The 22,645-nt window shown below is 36.9% G+C and overlaps 1 protein-coding gene, 1 non-coding gene and 1 pseudogene across 3 annotated transcripts; 1 reads left to right on the top strand and 2 right to left on the bottom strand.

The window, feature by feature from the left end:
* Nucleotides 1-167: 167 nt before the first annotated feature.
* On the bottom strand, nt 168-2,899 carry LOC116193993 (annotated as a pseudogene).
* A 455-nt stretch (nt 2,900-3,354) lies between these two features.
* Nucleotides 3,355-4,934, bottom strand: LOC116193613 (mitotic-spindle organizing protein 1B-like). 2 transcript variants are annotated; one of them, XM_031522354.1, is made up of 4 exons: nt 4,748-4,887; nt 4,549-4,645; nt 4,191-4,429; nt 3,355-3,772 (listed from the first exon to the last, which is right to left on the bottom strand). In XM_031522354.1, exons 2-3 carry the CDS (start codon nt 4,611-4,613, stop codon nt 4,195-4,197), a joined length of 300 nt encoding a protein of 99 aa, XP_031378214.1. In that variant the 5' UTR covers nt 4,614-4,645; nt 4,748-4,887; the 3' UTR covers nt 3,355-3,772; nt 4,191-4,194. The 2 variants fall into 2 exon arrangements, with proteins under 2 accessions (XP_031378214.1, XP_031378215.1); XM_031522355.1 differs by lacking the exon at nt 4,549-4,645 and having other exon boundaries at nt 4,748-4,934.
* Nucleotides 4,935-10,962: 6,028 nt separating this feature from the next.
* On the top strand, nt 10,963-11,066 carry LOC116198289. The gene has a single exon (XR_004155228.1). It is a non-coding gene; the product is annotated as a U6 spliceosomal RNA (small nuclear RNA).
* Nucleotides 11,067-22,645: the final 11,579 nt, after the last annotated feature.

Below are 22,645 nucleotides of genomic sequence, written 5' to 3'. Positions count from 1 at the left end.
TTAATTTTATGGAGTCTTTACGGGGAAGGAATCGCCGGCAAAGATTCATCGGCTCACATACTCCCGACCGTAATTAATTAGTGATTGATGATTGGTTCAAAATTAATCGATTCATTTGTTCGATCGTGCCACTTGTTCGATTTTTCATCCGAGGATGCGGGACGTGATTGTCTCGATCTCTATCTATATTCGTCTGTGAATCGTTTCATTTCATTTGCAGATGAAGCAAAATCTATTCTAAAAGTATTCCCCATCTCAGCAGTTGAGTTATTTACAGGGACATGAGAGGGTCCGAATGTTCTGCTCGCCGACCTCCATGCCGCCCTTGGATCCTTCCTTCCACTTGAAAGCGGCCCTCTCCGACCTCTTCTTCGTCTCCTGCAGCTTCAATACCCTCTCCTCGATGCTGTCCCGAACTATCATCCTCACGATCCCCACCTCCTTCGTCTGGCCTATCCTGTGGACCCGGTCCATCACCTGCTGCTCCAAGTCCAACGTTTTTGGTTGTTGGAAACTCGGTCTCACAAAGAATTGCAGAAGTAGATGACTGCATTCTGCTAGATATAGTTTAATCCAAGTTGCTTACTGGCTAACGTGATTTGATTTCACCCAACGATGAAGACGAAGTAGATGAACAATTAATTCTTCTTTTAGCATGTTCCTCACCATTCAAACCATCAGGCAGGTCAACTAATCTACAACTGAAACAAAACGAATTAAAATGAACTCGAAAGGAATCATAATACCTTCAAAGGTTGGAAGAATTGATTCAAGGTCAGGCGGGCACAGGGCCAAGCTTATGCAGATCTGCCGTAGCCGTAGAATTATACTGAGAACGGTAAAGTACCTCCCTGAATACGTCTCCTGACAAAGTTCTTTGTCTCAGTTTCCACGATATCGTGCAATCTGCACTCCTCAAGAGAAAGATCGACCAAAACATGTTTAGCTGGCAACCCAGCCAAATTCTTGTCCTCTGTTCTCCCCAAAGAAATAGTTGCCATAAGACTTTGAAAAGTCGGGACTATTTAGTTAAAAGCTACCAGCAATTCAGCAGAAAAGAGTATCCATACTCCAAAAAAAAGACTCCTTCCTCAAGGAAGGCCGGGCTGAAAGACGGGGGAAAGGCGCTACCGACAAGTCCACAATCAGTCTTTTAACATTGCGTCATCTGAAGATGCTTACATGATATAGACTGTATTCATAAAAATCGTATTATATCATATAATTAATCCTCATTTTATATGTAAGCATCGGTTTTTTCTCCACAGATCGTTAAGTTTAAACAACAAAATTGACAAAACTATGAGAAACTAAGGAACGATTGAAACAGATATTACGCCTCTAAGGAAGAGCAAACAGCATATGCCGGAACATAACGACTAAAGCTCAGATTGATTGTACAAAACGTCACTAGTTCAATAATCATTATTTTCATAATATTAGAGTTTAGAAAGATGGGCAAAGATATACGGATACCTGCAAGCGCGAGACTCCTTTGCTGTCTGCTTGATCAATGAGATTCTGAATCAAGTCCCGCCACCAAAACTTGATTGAAAATGGTTTGAGGTGCAAAAATGTCATCAAAGAGAACAAATCAAACGGTCCATTTTGTATGGGCATCCCAGTAATGGCCCACCTCCTCTCCGCCTTCAAACTCGTTACTGATAAACTCAGCCGAGCCTTCACATTCTTAATCTCATGTGCATCGTCAAGGATGATTCTCCACCACTTAATCCTTCCCATAGAGGTGTCATCTTGAATAGCTTGCTCAGAGGCCAACGAACTGTAAGTAGTCAGCACAATGTCGTACTTCCTGAGCTCCTCGGGGATATCGGTTCGGCCTGAGCCGTGATACGTATACACCTTGAGCTTCCCAGGGATAGTATGGTCCCCAATTTGAGTCATCCAACTCGAGAAAGCTGAAGGAGGGCATACAACTAATGTCATCTAATGCTTTATCTGAGCGCTATTGTTCACCAGACTACTGATCTTCTTGGTCTTACATTCCTTCATAGACCGAGCAATGTACCCTTTAGGTACTTTCCCTCCTCTTTCTGCTACCCAAAACCGGTGGGACAACCTCAGAGGTCTCACCTTCTTCCCCAGATTTCTTATCATTCAAACATACAGTAGGACCACCAAACTTCTCAAGTGCAATAAGAGAAAGCAAGATGAGAGTTTTACCCATCCCCATATCGCCCACGAAAATGCCACCCCTCAAGGGATCCAGCCGTTCTTGGGTCTCGAAGTGCGTCAAGACACACGTATTTCCCGTCTTTCTCCTCCCAAAACGGAGGCAATTCCTCTGTGAACCAGCCACCGGAGACCCACCTTCTGATGCTGACTTTATGACCTCCTTCGGCGGCTCCATAGCCAAAGCCTCCATCTTTGCCTTCTCATTTGCTTTCTTCGCGACCAGGTTAAAGATCTCATTCCCGCTCCTCCTTCCACCATTAAAGATATCCATAACCGGCATGAGCTCCGACCCGCCTTGTAATATGGTATCTTTGACCACCTCCGCCGCCTGCTCCCGGGCTAAGATGAAGACCTGGCAGACAATCTTGTCACGGTTCCCTGAATCACGAGGCTTGGGCACAAGGCCCTTGGCAACGATCATGCCGGAGTCCATAAGTGGGGCCAAGACAGCCGCGACGGAGCACTCGATGTGGCCCACCTGGACGTTCCGGGCGTTTAGCAACTTGATGGCATTGGATTCTTGGATATTGCCGGGCTCCCGGACAAGGACAACCAACTTGCTGCCGTTGACGGTGCCAGGGTAGAGACTCACTATGTGGGCGAACAAGCACCCCTCTACCTTGAAATACTGACTCAATTGAGAACATTCGCCGTAGTCTCCCCAACCCCATGCAAAGTACAAAGTCAGCAAGGGCGCCGACTGTCATGACAAAGTCCGATTCCGGGTCGCTGTCATCCGGATCGGACTTTCTTGGCCTTTTGCCGATTCAGTTTTCTCGAGCGTTTGAATGGAAATGAGGCAGCGGGTCATGTTTATGGAGTCTTTACGCGGGAGTCATCCGTCAAAAATTCATCAGTTTATATACTCTGGCCTCCGGTACGTAATTAATTAATCAGCAATTCATTTGTTTGACTGCACCCGATTTCAGTCGAGATGTACTTATAACCCGATGATGTTGGATGTGATTGTCACTCAAGCCTCTGCATTGGAGTTCATCCAGTAAATAGTTTCATTTGCGTATGAAGCAGAAGGATTACTAATGAATCTTCACTGCAGTTGTAATGTTGCGCGACCTAAGGCAAGGCGGATAAAATTAAGTCGTATATAGTAGAACCAGATGATGACCAACAGACCCAGTGAAGACTCGGGATGAGCAGTTGAGAATGAATGAAAGACACCATGCTGTCACTGTTCGGAATTAAATGAAGCAACCCAGCACAATTTCCAGCATTTCAGTTTATCTTGCTCAAATTGGCATGGGAGACAATGAAGAGAACAATTCACTAACTCGAACAGGGCCAATTGACAGTCGGATGATCCGTTTGTAGTGTACATCGGTATTAGAGTAGCTATCATTACTTACAATGACCTGAAGAAAGAACATGTGTTTTAGATCAATAAGCACTGAGTAGAAAGAGTGGGAAATGGATCTGCTTCCCATAGAAACTCGGAATCTGCCAGATACTGAGCTCTTGAACTCGAGCACGAATAAAATTGATGACAATACCAATTGGAGAGTAGACTTCTCAACCCCTGGGACCAAACAATAGTTTGCAACGCACACCAGCTTCGAACCTGAGAATCATATAAGAAAATGTCGGTATTAATTCCAGGTCCCCCAACAACATGATGTGTAAGGGAAGGTAAAGCCAAACTAATGCTGAACTTGGAAAGTGAAAAACTATATAGATACTTGTACTTCAAGCAATCCAATCCTCAGTGGCATATCGACAAACAAACTGGGAATCGGTTTCATAAACTCATCAAAAAAAAAAACAGATAGAATCGGTTTCATAATGACAAAAGCAAAATAAAGAATCAAGTCATAAAGAGGCATCTAACAGCATTGACTAACAGCAAAGCATTTGCTCTTACTCATCTCGAAGAAAATCTGCTCTCCAAGGTAAACAATGCTACAAGGTTGAAACTTCGGCAACAATGGAGAATACAACACCCGGAAATTATGCCATGTCATCATAGTAAAAACTAGTACCTGATCAAGGGAACGAAGGTGGAGCAGTGGCCGGGACTGATACAGAGGGTTCTCTTCGGAGTTCCTTGACAACGGCAGCAAGGGCTTCGGGGTTGAGCCCGAGGTCACATAAAGCAATGAGAACCGACAGAGTGTGACGGTCAAGCCCTGTATCAAGGATGTTCGACATGTGAAATGCTAGATCAAGAGACTCTCGAGCAGTCCTTGCAGCCTCCGGATCCATATTCGTCCCAATGCAACTTCACATCCACAAAATTAACGAAACAATCATGTCAAAGAAGCAAACTGAGAGCTTTGATTGAGAGTAGATAGTTCACCGATATTTTGATTTCAGTTCGTGACATCAAAATCATTGTACCGATACAACAAAACCGGAAATTCCAGCAAATTTTTCGCCAACATATGAAAATTCCTCTTCGGCATTGCACAGAGATGAGATAATAGGAAGCATTAGCCTGCAGCCAGCGACATCAGGCAGCAATTCCGCGCCAATGCTACGCATCAGATCAGCTAGAAACACTGCAAAATCACGAAACCCTAGAATGGAAAGTCAGTACCTTTCCACTTCAGTCGAGCAACAAGTCAACGGGAGAACGAAGTCGTGCTGCAGATCAAACTCAGAGCTCGCCAGAAGGTGAGAGAATTGAACAGGCCGGCTGTAAACGCTCGGGATTGGCAAAATGGAGGGAAAGCACAGTTGAAACCTCCATGAGAACGGAAGGTGGAGGAGGAGGAAGACGGTCGACGAAATGGGCTGGGCCGTGAAGATTGCTCTCGGAGAGGAATAAAAAAAACATTGATGCAGGCCCAGAACAAAATGAGGAAAGCAACGATTAATAGAGCATACTCTATCGGGGTTAAATCGTTTCCGAGCCAGCTCGTCCGCACCTCGATCGATCCACTTTCGGACGAGTCGGAGATTAGACGCTCGAGCTCGGCTCGTGTAACCACAGACATTAATCCTAACAACCGATTATTGGGCGACGTCATCTAAATCTCTGTAATTTTTGTCTCAATAATTGTCTGACATAACCGTTTGACGTGATGTAATTATCAAAGTTTGACAAATTACGTTTGAGACTATTTGGATATTGATTGTACCTATGGTTCATACATCTTTCCTGCAAGTTAGATATTTAGGCAATATAAACTAAGTGAAATCATTAATCAGATGTAGACATCTTTCCTAATTATGATTTACATGACCACTTTCCTCTCCTAATTAGGCATCACCACGATAAAAAGATTTAGCAATTGATTCTCATCATACCGGCCACAAGACCGACCCCTCCTCCCAACCTGTACTAATTGCAATAGTTTCCGTTGTAATCAAACGAGTTTCTGATTTAACAGTGCGTTTTATTATCATATTAGATATAATGATGGCTAGTTAGTGAAGAAGCCGTTCCGATCAACCACTTTCAGTCTCATCAATGCCTTCAGTACGTATCATCTATAGCATGATCATCTCGAGTTGATTATTCGTCCTGCGGCGCGACAGATTGTATGAGTTACGGCGTGAAGACGCAGGTCGGGTCAAAACTCGAACGCATGCATGCGGTAATTAACTAAAATTACTTAGGTAAGTTGACCGTGAAATCGGGCTAATCAACTGAGAAGGCACATGATGAGTTGGCTCAAGTTATTTTCCAATGATGAAAAGCTCGAAACTTTGACTGGCAACAGATGAGGAAAGGAAGAAGAAAGTGAAAGACAAAGTGAAATAATTAGAAGAGGAGCCCTCCGAATTGCTTGCAAGGCAATCTTATTCTTTGCCTTAATCATTCCTCTACGCACTCATCACTTTTCACATTTTCCTTTATGTTGGGCAAAAAATAAAATCTTGAAAAAGACAACTTTTTCGATAATGCGATCTATATATATTATCGCATGCAGATAAACTCGTTCATCTACATGCGGTAATTCGACTGGTATTTCTTATACTATACGGCGATATAGAACCATTGAAGAAGTTCTGTTATTATTGGACAGTTTCCGAATCGGTTGCCTCTTCAATATAGATTTTTATTATCTTTCTTGCTTGTTGCCCATCTAATGCTGACGCCCAGTGATGGCATATTTACGTCTCAACCAATGCTAAATGCAAAATTACTATGCTCCCCGAAATCTCCAGTGCGGTGGATCAACTTCAGCAGCTGTACATTTTCGAGGTTGGTGTTCGTGTTCGTACTTCCTCCCGACCTATTTCTTTCTAGGTCCATGGTTGTATCTGTTTTTCGGGCACGGTCGTGTTTGGTAGTTTTCGATCTCCGGGTCTTATTGGTGTATGTCTGGGAAATTCGAAGCAAAACAGTCATATTAGAAAAGTTTGTTTTTTGCGTTGACATATGCTTAAATCCCTCCAAAAGCATACATATTTTACTATCACTTTCCCAAGACAAAACTCAAACACACACGCATATCTAATATTTATTTATTGAAATCAGTATCTATATTGTTTTATAATATAAAAATGGCATTTTTGAATTCTTAAGAATATCATTTTATTTTTGTATAATTAATTTGTGTTGGTGTAGTGGAAATAAAGCTGGCAAATGAGGAAAGATTCAAAAAAAGAAAAATCAAAACCAAATTTGATGATGGGGTCTTCTCTCCCCTGATAATCATTGAATGCAGAAATTCAGAATTGTCTTGATTGCTGTAGCATTTAGACCCTCTTCACATTCCCAACATTTGTTCCGTCTCAAAGAACCGAACAAATTGGTCCCCCTTAGCTCACATACAATTTTTGAATTCATTCATCACCGAAAGCGCAAAGAAATTCTTTTTTTTTTGGGATAAATAAAGCGTAAAGAAATTCGATATACAATAATTTGTTATAAGACATCATCCTGATGTCATATTAAAGGATTTATTATCTTCGCGGTCAAAGAGAGCAACGTAAGCCTTTACAAGCATCGAGCTAGCTGATACACGAGTTTCATTCGTCGCGATCTAGTTGTTCCTTTTTCTGTGCTACGTCCATATCCCAAGTGGACATATATATTCATGTACTTAACCATGAAAGGGATGAGCTAATTCAACATCCACAACAAGAGGCACCAACCCACAATAGCAAAAGGCAGAATAATATTCATTACACCACCTACCTCCCATTAACTGCCATTGATGGCAATGGAAAATCAACTCCAAAATTATCAAATAATATATATTGATATTAATGTAGTCATGCCCAAATTCTGGAAATATGATAATAAATCTAAGTGAAAAAACAGCCATATACATTACTCATCAGTGAGATGAAAACTAACTTGAAACTTCAACGCATGGGCATTGAATTTGAATCCACATATATATATATATATATATATTGCTGATTGGAAGAAGAAAAATTGGAAGAAAATTGCACTGCCAAGATAGAGATATCAAATCAGATAACCCACAATATCAAATTTCTTCTTCTTTTCCAAAAATAAGCAAAAAAAAAAAAAAAGATTAACTAATGGGCTAAGCTAAACATAAACTATCTGTTATGCAGAGGGTTTGGACCTGTGTACACTCTTCTCTTCTCAGCACCAAAAACTCCATCACTACTATCTCCTCCCTTGGCTGCATCATCTCCTCTAATTGCATTGCCAGTGTTCAGCCTTGAAGAAGAAGAAGAAGGAGAAGAGAACCTGGACCGTCCATGGAGTCTGTAAGATCTTCCACTTCCATATAAGTCATATGCAGCAGAGCAAGGAACGACATGCTGTGTACAACATAGCAGCAGCAGCAGCAGCAGAACAAGAAGAAGAACAGAGTGCAAGGAACCAACTGATCTTGTTCTTGCAGCTTTCATGGAAATAAAAGTAATCTCTCTCTCTCCCCCCTTTTCTTGTGCTGTTCTTTTTTGGTTTGGTTTTCAACTTCACTTCACTCACTCACAAGAACTCAACTTTTCATGGGTGAGGTCTGTTTTTAGAAGCATTGGAGTTTGGGAGAGAGGGGAGGGGGGCAGAGCAGAGGAAGAGGAGGAGAAAGGAAGAGTGCTTAAGGGTCAATGTTGGGTTAGAGAGAGTCAAAATGCATAGGAGTTGCTGCTTCACTTATATTTCTTTATTACAACAATAGTAATATAACAAACATTATTATTATTGTTATTATTATTTAAGAATGAAATAATAATAATAATAATAATAATAATAAAGGGCTGTTTTGGAAACTTCATTTTCTCACTGAATCCATAACCCAGTTTTTTCCACTGGGAGACTGGGAGAGCACAATTTTCAATCTTCTAATAGCGACTTTCCATGGACAAGTCTTCTTTTATTTTCTTTCAAAAAATACCCCACAAGCTGTTTTCAGAGTTCAGACCACTTAGCTAGAGTCCAAAACATGTATACATCCTGCACATCTAATCAAAATTTTTTTTGGGGGGGGGGGGGGGAAAGAAAAGGAAGAAGAAGAAGCCTCAAGGAATCATAGTTCTCAACTAAAGAGTTTGAATAATTTGAGAGCGCGTTTGATGGGCTGGAATGGAGTGGTCTAACGTTTCTCATTGTACTGTCGATTATGACCATCTGCAGTTGAAAAGTTTATCGGTTCGTAAAACCGACTATTTAGTTTAAGGTGATGTTAACTTAAAGGATCTGGATTGGGCAGAGAAAGGGGAAAACAACCATTGGCCTCCTCATCATATCAGAGGCTTGTCAGACCCTTAACAGCGTTGACATAAATGCTACCCACCAAGAAAAGACAGACATAAATGTTGTCTAATTAGGCCCATATTTAATTGCCCAGATCAGAAGATACAGCACAAGCGCAAGACTGAGATATATTATAACCCAAAGTCTTAATTCACGAGGAGAATAGGGCAGCTAATTAAGATGCAAGCAAGTGTTATATGTAAGTTTATAAACAACATATATAGATTAGACATGGTGAAGACAAAACAAGAGGAGAAGACTAAAGAGTGAGGTGGGTCCATGAAAAAGATGGAAGGCTAGGTGTAAAATATGATCGGATGCATGGTTACTTTCTCGGGCGAAATCATGATGTTCTTCACTCGCTTTCTGATCTTTTTTTTTTGGAACAAAGTTGTACGAGTCATGGACAATCTCATTATTAAGGCACCCGGAAAGAAAAGTGGCTTTTACATTTTGTGTCTGTAAGAACTAGTACGTGAATAATTGTTATTGTGAGATCGAGAGATATCAGTCATTGGAAATCCGGTGTTTTTGAACTTTTCTTTGAAGATAAAATTGCAGGTCATCAGTAGGAGTCTAAGGTTTCAATGACAGAAAAGACTGAAGTTCACAACATAAACAGTTTCCATCGATCCCAAGAAGAAAGGATATCGTTTACTATTAAGAAGTACGGTTGACTGCACAAGTAATCAAGAGATTAAACATCATTTCGTGAACTGCAACGTTCAGATAAGGATCAAACATGCTGAATTAGAATCGAGGTGCAACCTTGCTTCTAAAACATTGAAGATCTCGACTTGTTCGGTAAGCATTTGGTCTAATGCCGTCTGACTGACTTCAGGATGATTGTTACGGTCTATGAATTATGAATCATGTTTAGACCATTTTTACCCGGCCTGTGGCACTCTATAGGCCGGAAAGATCCCTCTCCGAACTTCACTATTAACTCTCCATGACCCTTTCCATTCTCAGGCAAAGAATACATTACCAGCAGGAGCAAACTTATTGGCAATGGCCTCCCGGCATCTCCTACGCCTTTTATTTGCTATGCCATTGGGGACTCCCATGTCCCCATGACTCCCATCTGCTCAGTAGTCAAGAAGATCTTGTCAGGGACTTAATGGGCCTCCAGTCCATTGTCGGGTACATAATAGCTATCTATTGGCCCGTTCCGCTGAAAGAGAGAGCGAGAGCTTCCAACTTTCCCATCGGCCGGATCCGAAGAAGGATGGCTGTTTATAAGCCCATCATCAGGGGTTTTCTCTTCTGAGACATCCGATAAAATTGGAACGATCCAGAGAATAAGTGCGGGGAAGAGAAATCGAGCTTTATTTCAGAAGAAGATCGAGGGGGTTCGGAGACATCGAAGCAAAGAAAAAATTTTCTTCTTTGCACGAACATGGGCAAGTCGTTTTAGGCACATTAAAGAAGCATATCAAGGGGAAGCAACTTATTCTAGTTAACATCAAATAAGTTTGATATATGTGGAAGCGTTATTTGATATATCTGGAAGCTACGACTACGAGGCGTGATTTTCTGAACAAGATCTGATGTAGGAGAGTCCGTCCAAGTTTGCCTCTCACGGCAAAATTATGAGAACTGCATGGAAAGAACAAAAGGAAAGGGAAAAAAAAATTATTAACATCCATATCGTAAAAGGTAAAATGTTATATAGTGAATAAAAACAATTATAGTTCAGAATTCATGAAGAAGAAGGCATTGTATATTGTATAGATTATAGTCAAATTCACGTTTTTTACCCCGAGTTTGGTACGCAAGATCTCTACAGCGACTAGTTCATCTCCGAACTTCACCGTTAACATCAATCGCGCTTTCCCTTCTCAGGTAAAGAACGCATCTCCAGCAGAAGCAAACTCAGCGGCAATGCCCCCCCGATATCTCTTGCGCCTTTTATTCGTGATATATGCCCCTGGCCCACTGGAGACTTCATCTGCCCAGTGGATCTCGTCAGAAGGGACTTAATGGGCCTCCAGTCCATATTGGGTACATGCCAGCTGTCGCTTGGCCCGGCCCAATGAAGCACAGACCTTCTAATTCCCAGTCTCCCACACCGTCACCTCTCCAGCATTATATATTATGGTAGCGTTCAGTGACGGAGTAATGTCACTTTGGAGACATCCGATAAAACTGGAACATTAGAGAGAAGATTAGCGGGCCCCTGCGTAAGGATGACGAGCATAAATCGAGAAAAGGGTACAAGTTCTTTTTTTAATCAATTTTTTGTCCCTCTACTAATTCTGTATTGCCTCAAAGTCCATGAAGTCTTTCTTTTTTATCAGAAGTTCCATAATTTTTCATTCATCTAATTCTGTGAGAACTAGGATTACCTCAATGGTCTTTTATGATGTGTTTGGTTTTAGAATTAAAGTAACTTTGATTTTGATTGTGGAAAAGGACAAATGATTGTGTAGTGTGTTGAGTTAAAGTTAAAGTTAAAATTTTTGTGATTTTAACTGCGAAACCAAATGGGGCAAGGTTCTTAGAGAGACTTACTTCTTTTTTGTGAAGTTCTATACTTATAATCTTTAGTGATAAAACATTTTAAGGTTCGAGAGGGGAAAGTCGCAAAATTCGATCAGAAGAAACACAAGTAACCTTCAAAATGAACAATTTGAGCTTGTTTTATCAAGGGGGATACTCGACAAGATGTTGCAGCAAAGGGCGGCAAAAGCCGTTTTGGGACCATAAAAGCAAGTCACTCTAGTATTTCTTAAGTAGAGTTCCATTAAAAGTTAGGGGTATTTACCTAAAATGGCCCATGGTTTTCCCGTTTTGTCAAATCTATCATATGCTTTTTTTTGGTCAAATTTATCCCATGGTTTACTTTTTGCATCAAATCTATCACGACGTTATCTTTTCCGTCGACATCTAACGGCCGTGCTGACGTGGTGCATACGTGGCAAGTGTGGCCCACTATCTCTCCATTTGCCACGTCAGCACGACCGTTAAGTGTCGACGGAAAAGATAACGCCAGAGTAGATTTGATGCAAAAAATAAACCATGAGATAGATTTGACAAAAAAAAAGCATATGATAGATTTGACAAAACGGACAAACTATGAGCCATTTTAGGTAAAAACCTCTAAAAGTTAAAGGAAACAAATCTGATACGCTTGAAGTTGCGCGAGCTCGAGGTGTGATTTTCTGAACAAGATGTAATGTTGGAGAATTCGGCCAAGTCCACCTCTCGCGACAAAGATTATGCCAATAATTTATATCTCAAAAGCAATGTGATGTCATGAATAGAACTAATTATAGTTCAGAATTCATGAAGAAAACAACAATATATTAGATTTAGTAACTCATGATGTACTTTTAATCCGAGTTTGGTATGCAAGATCTCCGCAGCAGCTCGTTCCATTTTGTTCCGGTATTAGCTATTGAGCCTAGACTTGTGAAGGGTTAACTTATGGGACTTGAATTCTAGGCAATGTTCAGCCAGGAATGACTACGAAATTCCTGTGAAAAAACTCTAATTGAGCATACAAATCAAATGCAAATAAGCCATACCCATGACTACATAGAAGCCGTTGGCCCAATATTTTCACTTCAACGTTAATAGGCCCTAGCAGCTTCACAACACCACAATACTTGATTCAAGCACTCTCAACCCCTCTGATTCAGTAGCTACAATACATAGGAGACACAGGGAATACGACAAAGTCTGACTCCACTATTCCATTACTCAATTCACCCACAAGGTTGCTATCAATCCTACATTACAAGTTAGCTTCGATGCTGCAATCTTTTAGCAGTATGTTTACCTCTCAGTGGTTTGCACCGACAACAAAGGCACTATCAAGTTCACCTGGGCTTTCTACTCAATTGCCACTAACCCCTTACAAGGGGAAGCAAAAGCTACCCTTAATGTCATCTGTTGTGCTCAACAACTTGGACTCCATAACCTGTTTCTACTTGGCGATTGCAAAAACTTCATCGACAGCTTGATGTCTCCTCATCAATTTCTGCCTGAACTATCTGCTAGTATCTTTGTTATGCTATTTGATCTTTCTTTCTTTGATAACTGGATTGCTGTCTATATCCCTCAGGCCGATAACTATCTTACCCACAACATTGCCCGTTAGGCTCGTTCTTGTAATTTGAATGGTTCCATTGACATCTCATCCATCTCTCTGGCAATTCACTTAAGAGAGGAAGACATGCAACATGGTCCATTCAAATTTTGAAGCTTTATTATTATTAATGAATATCCATTTTCAAGAAAAAAAAAAGAGCCAAACTCAAATAAATACAAAATAAGACATAGAGAGACAAAAAAAAAAAGGCTTGGGTTGGGTTGGGTCAGCAAGAAATGTGACCAACCCAGTGCACCTTTTATTATGGACACAAGAGGTGCATTTGACCAGAGTATAAAATAAAATTAGGACTTGCTGATCATTCTAAACATGTGCCAGTCATTAAGCAAAGTGGTCATGACTTGGATCAGCTTCTTCCACTTCGAGGGCAACGCTTAATTAAATACGAGAGACAGTTGTGCGGTCTTCTTCTTATTGTTGTAGTTTAGCCTAAACAACGACGAACAAGAACACGTAATTTTTTTTTTGGATACATAGAACACAAAATAATTAAATTAATACGTTCATCAGAAAACATAGCAATAACGAACTAGTTAGAAAAGATTATCTCAGCCATGAAGAAGCACTCCTTGATAAACAAATTCATCGATACTAAGCGATCATTTCTGAATATAAAATTTTATCGTACATAAGTAATTTTATAATGATTAGAAACGACGAACACATTTTACTGTTATTCCGTATTATTTGTTTTCTCTTTCGGTTGCTACTTTTATTTTTTTGTTTTTTCGTTGGGATCTTTTCGTTTTGGTGTTCGAATCCTGATTTGCAAAGTGAGAATAGATTAAAGGAAGGGAGAGAGAGATGTGGTTTCCCTTCTTTTCTCTTTATGGGTCTACAAACATTAAACTTTGTTCATAAGATGCCTCGCCGAATCTACACTTTTGTCTCTCACCTTCCAATTCCACTAAAGACCAAAAGCGTACGTACAGTAAGATAATTATGTACGAACGAAATTTACCGATAACTAGATTATTGACACCCTAATACCCTTATATATACAGAGCTATTACTCGAAATATTTTCAATTCGACGTAATAACGGTGCCAAGAATTAGTCCGACCTACTTTTTTTAAAAAAAAGGAGGATTGAGTTTGTCTTTTTTTTGTTTTTTTTTTGTGGGTAATAGGATTGAGTTTGTCTTGGTAGAGGGTCTCCGATCCCTATGAAAGTAAATATATATATATATATATATATATATGGAGCCCAGGAGAATTTAGGGTGACAGGGAATATATCAGCCTTTCTTCTTCTCCCTCTTTTTTTTTCTTCCTTTCCTGATAATGGGCACAGTGTCAGCTGATCAGATGACTGTTCTCACTATATACATACATATATATATTTAAATAATGAAATGGTGAAAATCGCGTGAAATGCCATTTTCCAAAGTGCTACGAGGAGGTCCCTCTTCTCATGATTTCAATGATGAGCAATCTGAGGAATTGGGGGCCAAGAAAATTTGGAGTGACATAAAGGAATTCGAGCCCTTAAATTTCCATATTCCATTGAAAGACCTTTTTAAACTAATTTTGATACTCCGTGCGGTCTCACCTTAATATATTTTCGAATACTTAATATATCATCTTTTATTTTATTTTTACTATTTCATAATCAGACGACAGTGAAAGATAATGAACTTTTCCTTAAAAACTCGTTGAGCTTAAGAAAATTGAGAAGACCAGCGTCGAGATTTCAACATATAATTTTTAATAAATATAATGTGTTCTTCACAGAAATGAGAGCAGAAAATGGCGGTTTCTTTTTCCTCCGATTTTTTTGTTTTCTCTCCTACCTTCCTCCCTTTTCCTTCTTGGTCAGAGCATAGGCAGAAGAGCGGGATGGAGAAACTTTTGGTTTATGGTGGGTCACCTACCCAACATCATAATCATATTCATAATAATTATCAATAATGAATATAAAGTGGGGTTGTTAATGATTTATATAGTTAGAATTTCCATTACACGTATACATACCCATATTTAATCAATTATGCCACCTCCTCCCATGTATAGAAAAACAAAAAGCTTCCAACAAGCACCTTTTACTCAAGTTCCTTCTTAGAAAAAATTCTTATATACAACGGTGATATCACGTGATAATACTACAAATCAATAAGAGTTTGTCATTGTAATTTTTAGTATGTAAATTTTTTTTTTAAAAAAATCTAATATTGATAAAAATAATTCATTGTAGACAAAAATAACATTTTTTATGTCTCTTATGCCATAATCCTATGTGATACTCATGTTGCACACAAGATCTTCCTATACGTACACATATTTCCGTGTGTATATATATTATGCAATAATTTATATTAGCCTAATTAGACCTCAAGAAAGAGAAGAAAATTGAAGGGGAGATTGCTTGCAAGTGTGGCTCTGTGTCGTCGTGATTAGCGCTCTCATTGCCATTGGATTCTCATCATCATCTCTCTCCCTTGCAATATATATATATATATATATATGTATGTATGTATATATATAATATGTTGGGTGTTGATTATGATTAACAAGTGTTTGACCATTGATATAATATAGGGATGGTTTGCGTGGGTTCTTATTATTAAACTTTTTTGGGTGAATCCGTGAGTTCTTATTAATTAGTCCGAGGAATTCTTGCAATTAGTGCTTAAATGGAAACATCTGTAATCCATGTTCTTCCATGTTCACAGCCTATTTCTTAAAATCCAAAACTCCCTCCGGCATAATAGTTCAGAGATGAAATATAAATTTCGATATGAATTCTGGTATCCAGAAGTTCAAGTGGATCCCAACTAATCCAGTTGAATCATGTCGGCCCACTACAAGGTAAAGTTCTCACAGCGTGAATTTTTTACATTCACAATGACTCGAACTCGAGACCTTACTTAAGCAGAACAATTGTCGAACCACTTAAACCAATCACGTTGGAATGAAATATATTAGTATGCTATGCCTTAGTTCTCGTTAATGCACGATAACGAACTCAATTATTCCCTAAACCTTGACTAAATCAAAGATATTCTCATGGAATATATATATATATTACATGCATACATATATATATTTTTTGGTTAATACATATATATATATATATACACATATAACCGCAAAAAGTGCCATAGACAAAAAAAGGGGCAAAAAATGCCAAGTTCGATAGTGCATTTATATATATATATATATATATATATATATCCTCCTCTCAGTTTTCACAGATAAATACTATATATAAATCATTGCATTCTTGAATTTTTTTTTGGCCACCCATTTATGACTAATTAAGTTTCAAACGACATGCATATTTATTAATGGAAGCTTTCTTTAAAAAAAAATTGGAGGACATTTAGTAATAAAATCTCCTCATAGAAATTTTATTTCATTTTTCTCATAGGAAAAAAAAAAGGAAGGATTCCAAGATGAATATATTCTCTTCCAAGAATGTAATTGCCAGGCAGCAGCTAGGTTAGGTAGCTTTATTCCATCTAAAAAAAATAAAGGAGGATAAAAGAATATTGGTATCAAAGGATAAGAATATAATTTTCTTTTTCTCTTCCCTTTTTTCTCCTCTCCCACAAAAAGCTAGCCCCACTGCAATCTTCATATAAAGCGGGCATCATCATCCGAATCAGTTCAGTATTCACTCGTCCTTCATATACTCTTCGATACGTGCAGTTGATTAGCATTCTCTCGATAAATTTTTCTGAATCAGAATGAGTGAGTCGGATTCGAATTACAATCTATATATATATATATATATAAAGTTATATCTCCTACATTATATATGGACATGACTGTAAATAATTGTACAATATATATGAAAAATAATATGAACAAATACATAAATATGAATATATTAAATAGTACAAAATTTATTTACAAAACTTATTAAATAATGCAGTACCAGACCAATTGCATAGATATATATACTTTCCTATTTTGAACCTATTTTGAATACGATTAACGGCTAAAAGATTTATTACCGAGTTATATGCTGATTAACGACTTGTATGGATACACTTTCCAATTACATTAAAGGGAATTAACGTGTTAATTTTTATTTGAAAATTATTTACAACTTAGCGTGTTGATTTAATTCCCTTTTTTATTCGGTAGACGATTTAATTCCCTGTTATTGTCTTCCATTTCCTTCCTTTAATTAGATCAATCATGCATAAATACCAACTAACGGCGAAAAGATTTACATAATTGTCAGTATAAAAGAAGGTTTTATATAAATTGGAAAGTCTCCTGTCATTTTTAGTATTTGATCTATGCATAGGATATTCAAAAAATTCCAGAATTGTGTGCGAACGAGCTTCGAAATAATGAGTTGATCCAATTCATTCCTTTTATTCACTACTATATGTATTTTTTTTATGCTTTTCATTTACCATACGTACTTGTTTTAATTCAGAAAGTCATGTATCCTGAAGAAGGATAATTGTGCTGCAAAGAAAGTACCAAAGTGTTTTGAAGAAATAAGTGATGGAGTTCAATACAACACATTCAAGCAAGCATGCCATGCTTTGGGGTTGTTGAGCGATGATAAGGAGTGGGACAATGCCATGAAAGAAGCTGCCCATCGGGCAACCGAGCCTCGACTTCAAGAGCTCTTTGTAACCATTTGACTCTTTTGCGGGGTAACGAATGGACTGCAATTTTGGGAAGACAACTGAAAAATATTTTCATATGACATTATTTACAAGAAGAGAAAGGACTTCCAATATCCTGACCTTCAACTGGAAAGGGAACAGATTGGAAGCTACACCTTGCTCGAAATTGACAAAATACTTAGAAGGAACGAAAAGTCTATTGTGGATTTCGGATCCATGCCAGTGCCAGACTTGATCATGGAAGAAATGAGCTACAATTGTCATCAACTCAGACAAGGTCATGAGCATTTGGTTACTAAGTTGAATTCGAATCAGAGATTAATATACTGAGCAAGACATCGGGGACATCTTTTTCAATTATGGCCATGCAGGTACTGGAAAAAGCATTTTTGTACGGGACAATTTTGGCAAGATTGCGATCAGAATAAAAAATTGTGTGCAAGAGGTTCACGGCTTGTTCCGTTTAAGTAAAGTCTCGGATTCGAGTCCTTGTGAATACAGAAAATTAACGTTGAGAGAGCTTTACCCTTTGGATTAATCGGGGTCCAATTGAACTTTCGGATACGAAGATTCACACTGAAAAAAAAAATTATGTTAACGGTGGCATCATCTAGTAAATTCCATTGATTTCTTAAATTTAAATTGTTTCTATTATTGTAGTTTGTTGCCCAATTTGCACATCAATTATATTAAATCAAATACATCTCTACATACTTTTATGATACTTCAATTTGATTCTGACTTAAGCATTCTCTAACGATTCATTGTACTTGCAGATTCACAATTTGGAAATTACTATGCGAACCAAAATCACAGCATTTATATAGCATCATGATTTATTTTGATATATTTGTGAAATCAATGGTCAGTTGTAGAAGATGATATCTCTTTCAAATTAAATATCTATTTATTCATTATGACTTAAGCATTGGAGGGTTATCGCCCTGAAACCCTCAGGGCACCCTAACGAATCATTGTGGTTGCAAATCCACAATCCAAAAATAACTATACAACTAATCGATAGAAGATAAAATGTAAAAGTCCAAAGATGATTATTCCGAAGAGTCCACAGCTTCTCCATTACTCTTACAATCAATCATGTGCTTAGAGATGGGAGATTCTATGTGTTGACAAACGATATATGCACACACGTTTCAATATGGAACGTGTCGTCCATTCAACATACTCTAATAGAACATTTTGGATAACAATGTACAGTTCAATTTATGAAAATAATCAAAAAGGAAAAAGAATTTCTATGCTTATTCTATATATCCTTATTCTAAAGCAAATAAATTATATTATTGATAAAAAGAGAAGTAAAAACCAATATACCCATTTCCACCAAATAATAAATAATTCAATAATATACTAAAGAAATCAATAAAAATACATATAGCATTGCACGGGCAAAAAATCTCGTCTTCACATATATATATATATATATCTTACCGTAACTCGACTCTGGTGGTCTCACGAAGGTGACTTACGTGCGTGGTTTGTCGGAATTAAATATTGACTTTGGTTTTGTCTTTATTGTAAACCTTGAAAAATAAATTAACAAAGCATATGGAAATTTAAGGGGGAAAAAAAAGGTAAAACACCATTATCGGTGGCCGAGAGTTCAACTCATGTATTCTTTATTTTCCACTGCACTTTACCTGCTTCACATGGAAGCCCGAAAGGAGGAAGATAATGTATATGTTTTTCCCCTTATCAATCCATTGTTTACACTTCAACTGTCAATTCATGATCAGAAATATGAGAAACGTCAATTTCATGTTGGTTGTGAATTATTAATTGTTAGATAATATTATTTCCATATGCCATTCTTGATTTTGTAGATCAAAAAGTCGTTTAGGATTAGAAGAAAGTGTCATATATGTTATGTACACAATTTTCTTATATATATATATATATTCAGGCAAAGACACGAGGTGATTGAACAAAATAAAATAAAATATTGGGCTTATATTTTAATAATTTCTTGCTCGATTTTGTAGAAAAGTGAGGATTCATTGATGAGAATATGAATTGGTTTGGTTTTGGACATAAGTCAGCAATTGCAAGAATTAACTCGTCAAATGTATACACTGAATTCGGCAACTCCGAGGTTTATTTTAGTCATTCAAGAGATTGGCAAACAACAAAAGAAGAGAAGGGTGGATTGGGAAAATAAATGCAACGCAGAGGCACATGTCTTTATATACAGGAGGTTCTTAATGAAATTTAGTATAATGACAAATTTGAACTAGGGTTGATGCCATTAGGTACCATGCAAACATAAATTGCAACATTATATGCATGTTTTAATTGAACGCTACCATCGACCAGTTTGTCATTAAGTTTTATATATTATATAGCGCATGATTTGCCTTTTAAAATAGTTGGGCGTAAAACTTGAATTACAATAATCGTGATTGAGTTGTTCAAATTTTGTAAACTCTAATGCTCCGTTTGGTTTCGTAGTTAAAATTACAAAAATTTTAACTTTAACTTTAAATCAACACACTACACAACAAAATTACATATTTTCCAAGTAAAAAATTTTAACTTTAACTTTAACTCAACATACCACATAATCATTTGTTCTTTTCCACAGTCAAAATCAAAGTTATTTTAACTCTGAAACCAAACACACCATAAATTATTGAAATGATCAGGATAAAATTTACTAAATTGATAGTCAAGAAACGATCAAAACATAAATAGTATAATATATAGTAATCGGCATTTTTAAGTTTCTCTTTTTATGTGGTAAAGAATTCTTAGGAGGAAAATGTTTTTTTTAGTCAAACATGGTGTAGCACGATAATAAACATCTTCGCTTGTTTATTAAGAAACTTCAGGTTCGATATTTGTTGTGGGACTGCTTGTGTTCCCATTTATTAGTTATTACGATTTTTGTTTTATTATACCAAGTTTGTAATGATAATAATAATAAAAAGTTTTTCTTAATGTTTGAAATGCAATTACGCTGAGAACGACCTGGGGTTTGTAAATTATATATTAATGTCTTCGGGTTTAATTAAGTTTTCCTTGGCCACCCAACTTTAGGGTTTTGCGTGAGCCATCAAAAGAATTCACCAACACTCATAATAATAACAACAAAAGTTAGATTAATGTCATAATAAGACCACTAATTGTGCGCACCAACCGTGGCAAATTCTTACTAAACATGTGTCAAATTACCACCTTTTTACGATTTTCGGCTAATAACCAACCAAACGTGGCTCCCTCATGTAGAAAGAAATTAAGATTATTAACAAATTGGGGCCACACTAATTATCAAGGACATTAAGATGGAGAATAGTGTGTATAAAGATAATTTTCAAACGTATATTAATTAGATAAAAGACCATAATTAATTATGCGTAATACATTTTAAAGAATTGCTAATATATATGTGAAAGTACAGCCCTTATGAGGTGTATAGACACGATATACACATCTATATTTGTATGTGTATATATGTATATGCATATTATTTTTTGTTTAAGTTTATAAATACTAATTTGGGGTGGTGTATAATCTACTCGTGATAATTTATTGAGTACGAATAATATATATGATTGGAAAGATGATGATCATATAGCTTGCTCCACGTGCACCCATTTGTGCATGTCATTCTTCCTTCCCATTGACATATATATGCTACTTTTTTCATTTTAATATATAATACACAGTTTTCCAATTGACATCATTACTTTCATATTGTTTCTGCATACATACTATCAATTGGATTTTACTTTTGCAACACTACTGCAATACTCAAGGTCTGGTGAGAAATATGGTGCATCATATATGTAACTCGAGAGGTTGATCATTCATTATTTCCTCGATGACTAAGTCGTTGCATTTGTCATGTTTAATTTCATGGTCAAATAGACGTAAGCTAACTAATAATATGATTCATCTGACTGAACAATTGAAATATGATCTTAAAATTGAACGGTGGTTCTTTTAACATCATTTCGTAGTACATGATGTCAAGCTTTTTCCACAATTAAGTTTCTCGTCAGCCTTATATATATATTTCTTAAAAAAAAGAATAAAGTAAAGTAAATTTAACTCCTCATCATAAAAAAAAGGAAAAATGACAATGATGTGGTGTAAAAATTCAAAAAAGAAAAGTTATTTTTATCAAAAGAATAATTTAATACATGGTTTATTATTAAGAAATTTTCAGTATGCGCAGCCCCTTGGATTTATGGTAAATTAATAATATCATTACAAAGATTTGGAAATTATATGACATTAAGGCTATGAAAACCAACCTTGGGTTATTTATTTATGGGAAAATAGCTTGAAAAATCAATTACTTTCATGAAATTTCTCGATCTATCCATTTTTTAAAATTTTGGCATGAAAAATTACAACGTTTACATCCGTTTTCATGATCTATGAATCCGTTAATTGGGCGTTAAAACTGCTCACGTGGCTGTTAACGGCGCTGATGTGGCAGACAGTTGCCTACTTGGATGGTATGTCACAAACTTTTTAATTTAAAAAATCACATAGCTTGTTTTTTCCTCATCTACAAAAATATCAATAACTTTTTCATCATCTACCAAAATATCAATAACTTTGAAAAATCATGTAGTTTGCTTATGTTTCCTTATCTACCAAAATATGACTTCTTTCAAAAACCACATCTACCAAAATATGACTTCTTTGAATGATTATAAGTTTGAATTAAAGACCTATATACAGATATGTTAATTTGAATGTTAAAAGAATTTTTAATGGAAAAAATTTGTTAAAACAGTTACAAGTTTGTCAATTGCAAATAAAAGTATCTATTATCACATTAAGTAGTATAGGAATTTAGATATATTATACTGCAAAGACAACAACTATGCCAAAATAACCAATCCAGCAGAATTTGTGCGCACGAATATATATAAAATTTTAGCATGGTTATTTAGCATAGTTGAACTTGTTGGACACGAGGATCGATTACTTTAGCAAGGTTCAACTTATTTGGCATGGTTCATGTAAATATAGATTTCTGAGACTGATTATTATTAAATTTTGATAATGTAGATATGATGAAAATGGTGCAGATAGAAATTCATCATATCTGCATTATTAAAATT

Source organism: Punica granatum, chromosome 2 (assembly GCF_007655135.1).
Source record: "Punica granatum isolate Tunisia-2019 chromosome 2, ASM765513v2, whole genome shotgun sequence".
Taxonomy (NCBI): Eukaryota; Viridiplantae; Streptophyta; class Magnoliopsida; order Myrtales; family Lythraceae; genus Punica; species Punica granatum.
This window is presented reverse-complemented; position numbering and strand designations above follow the sequence as displayed.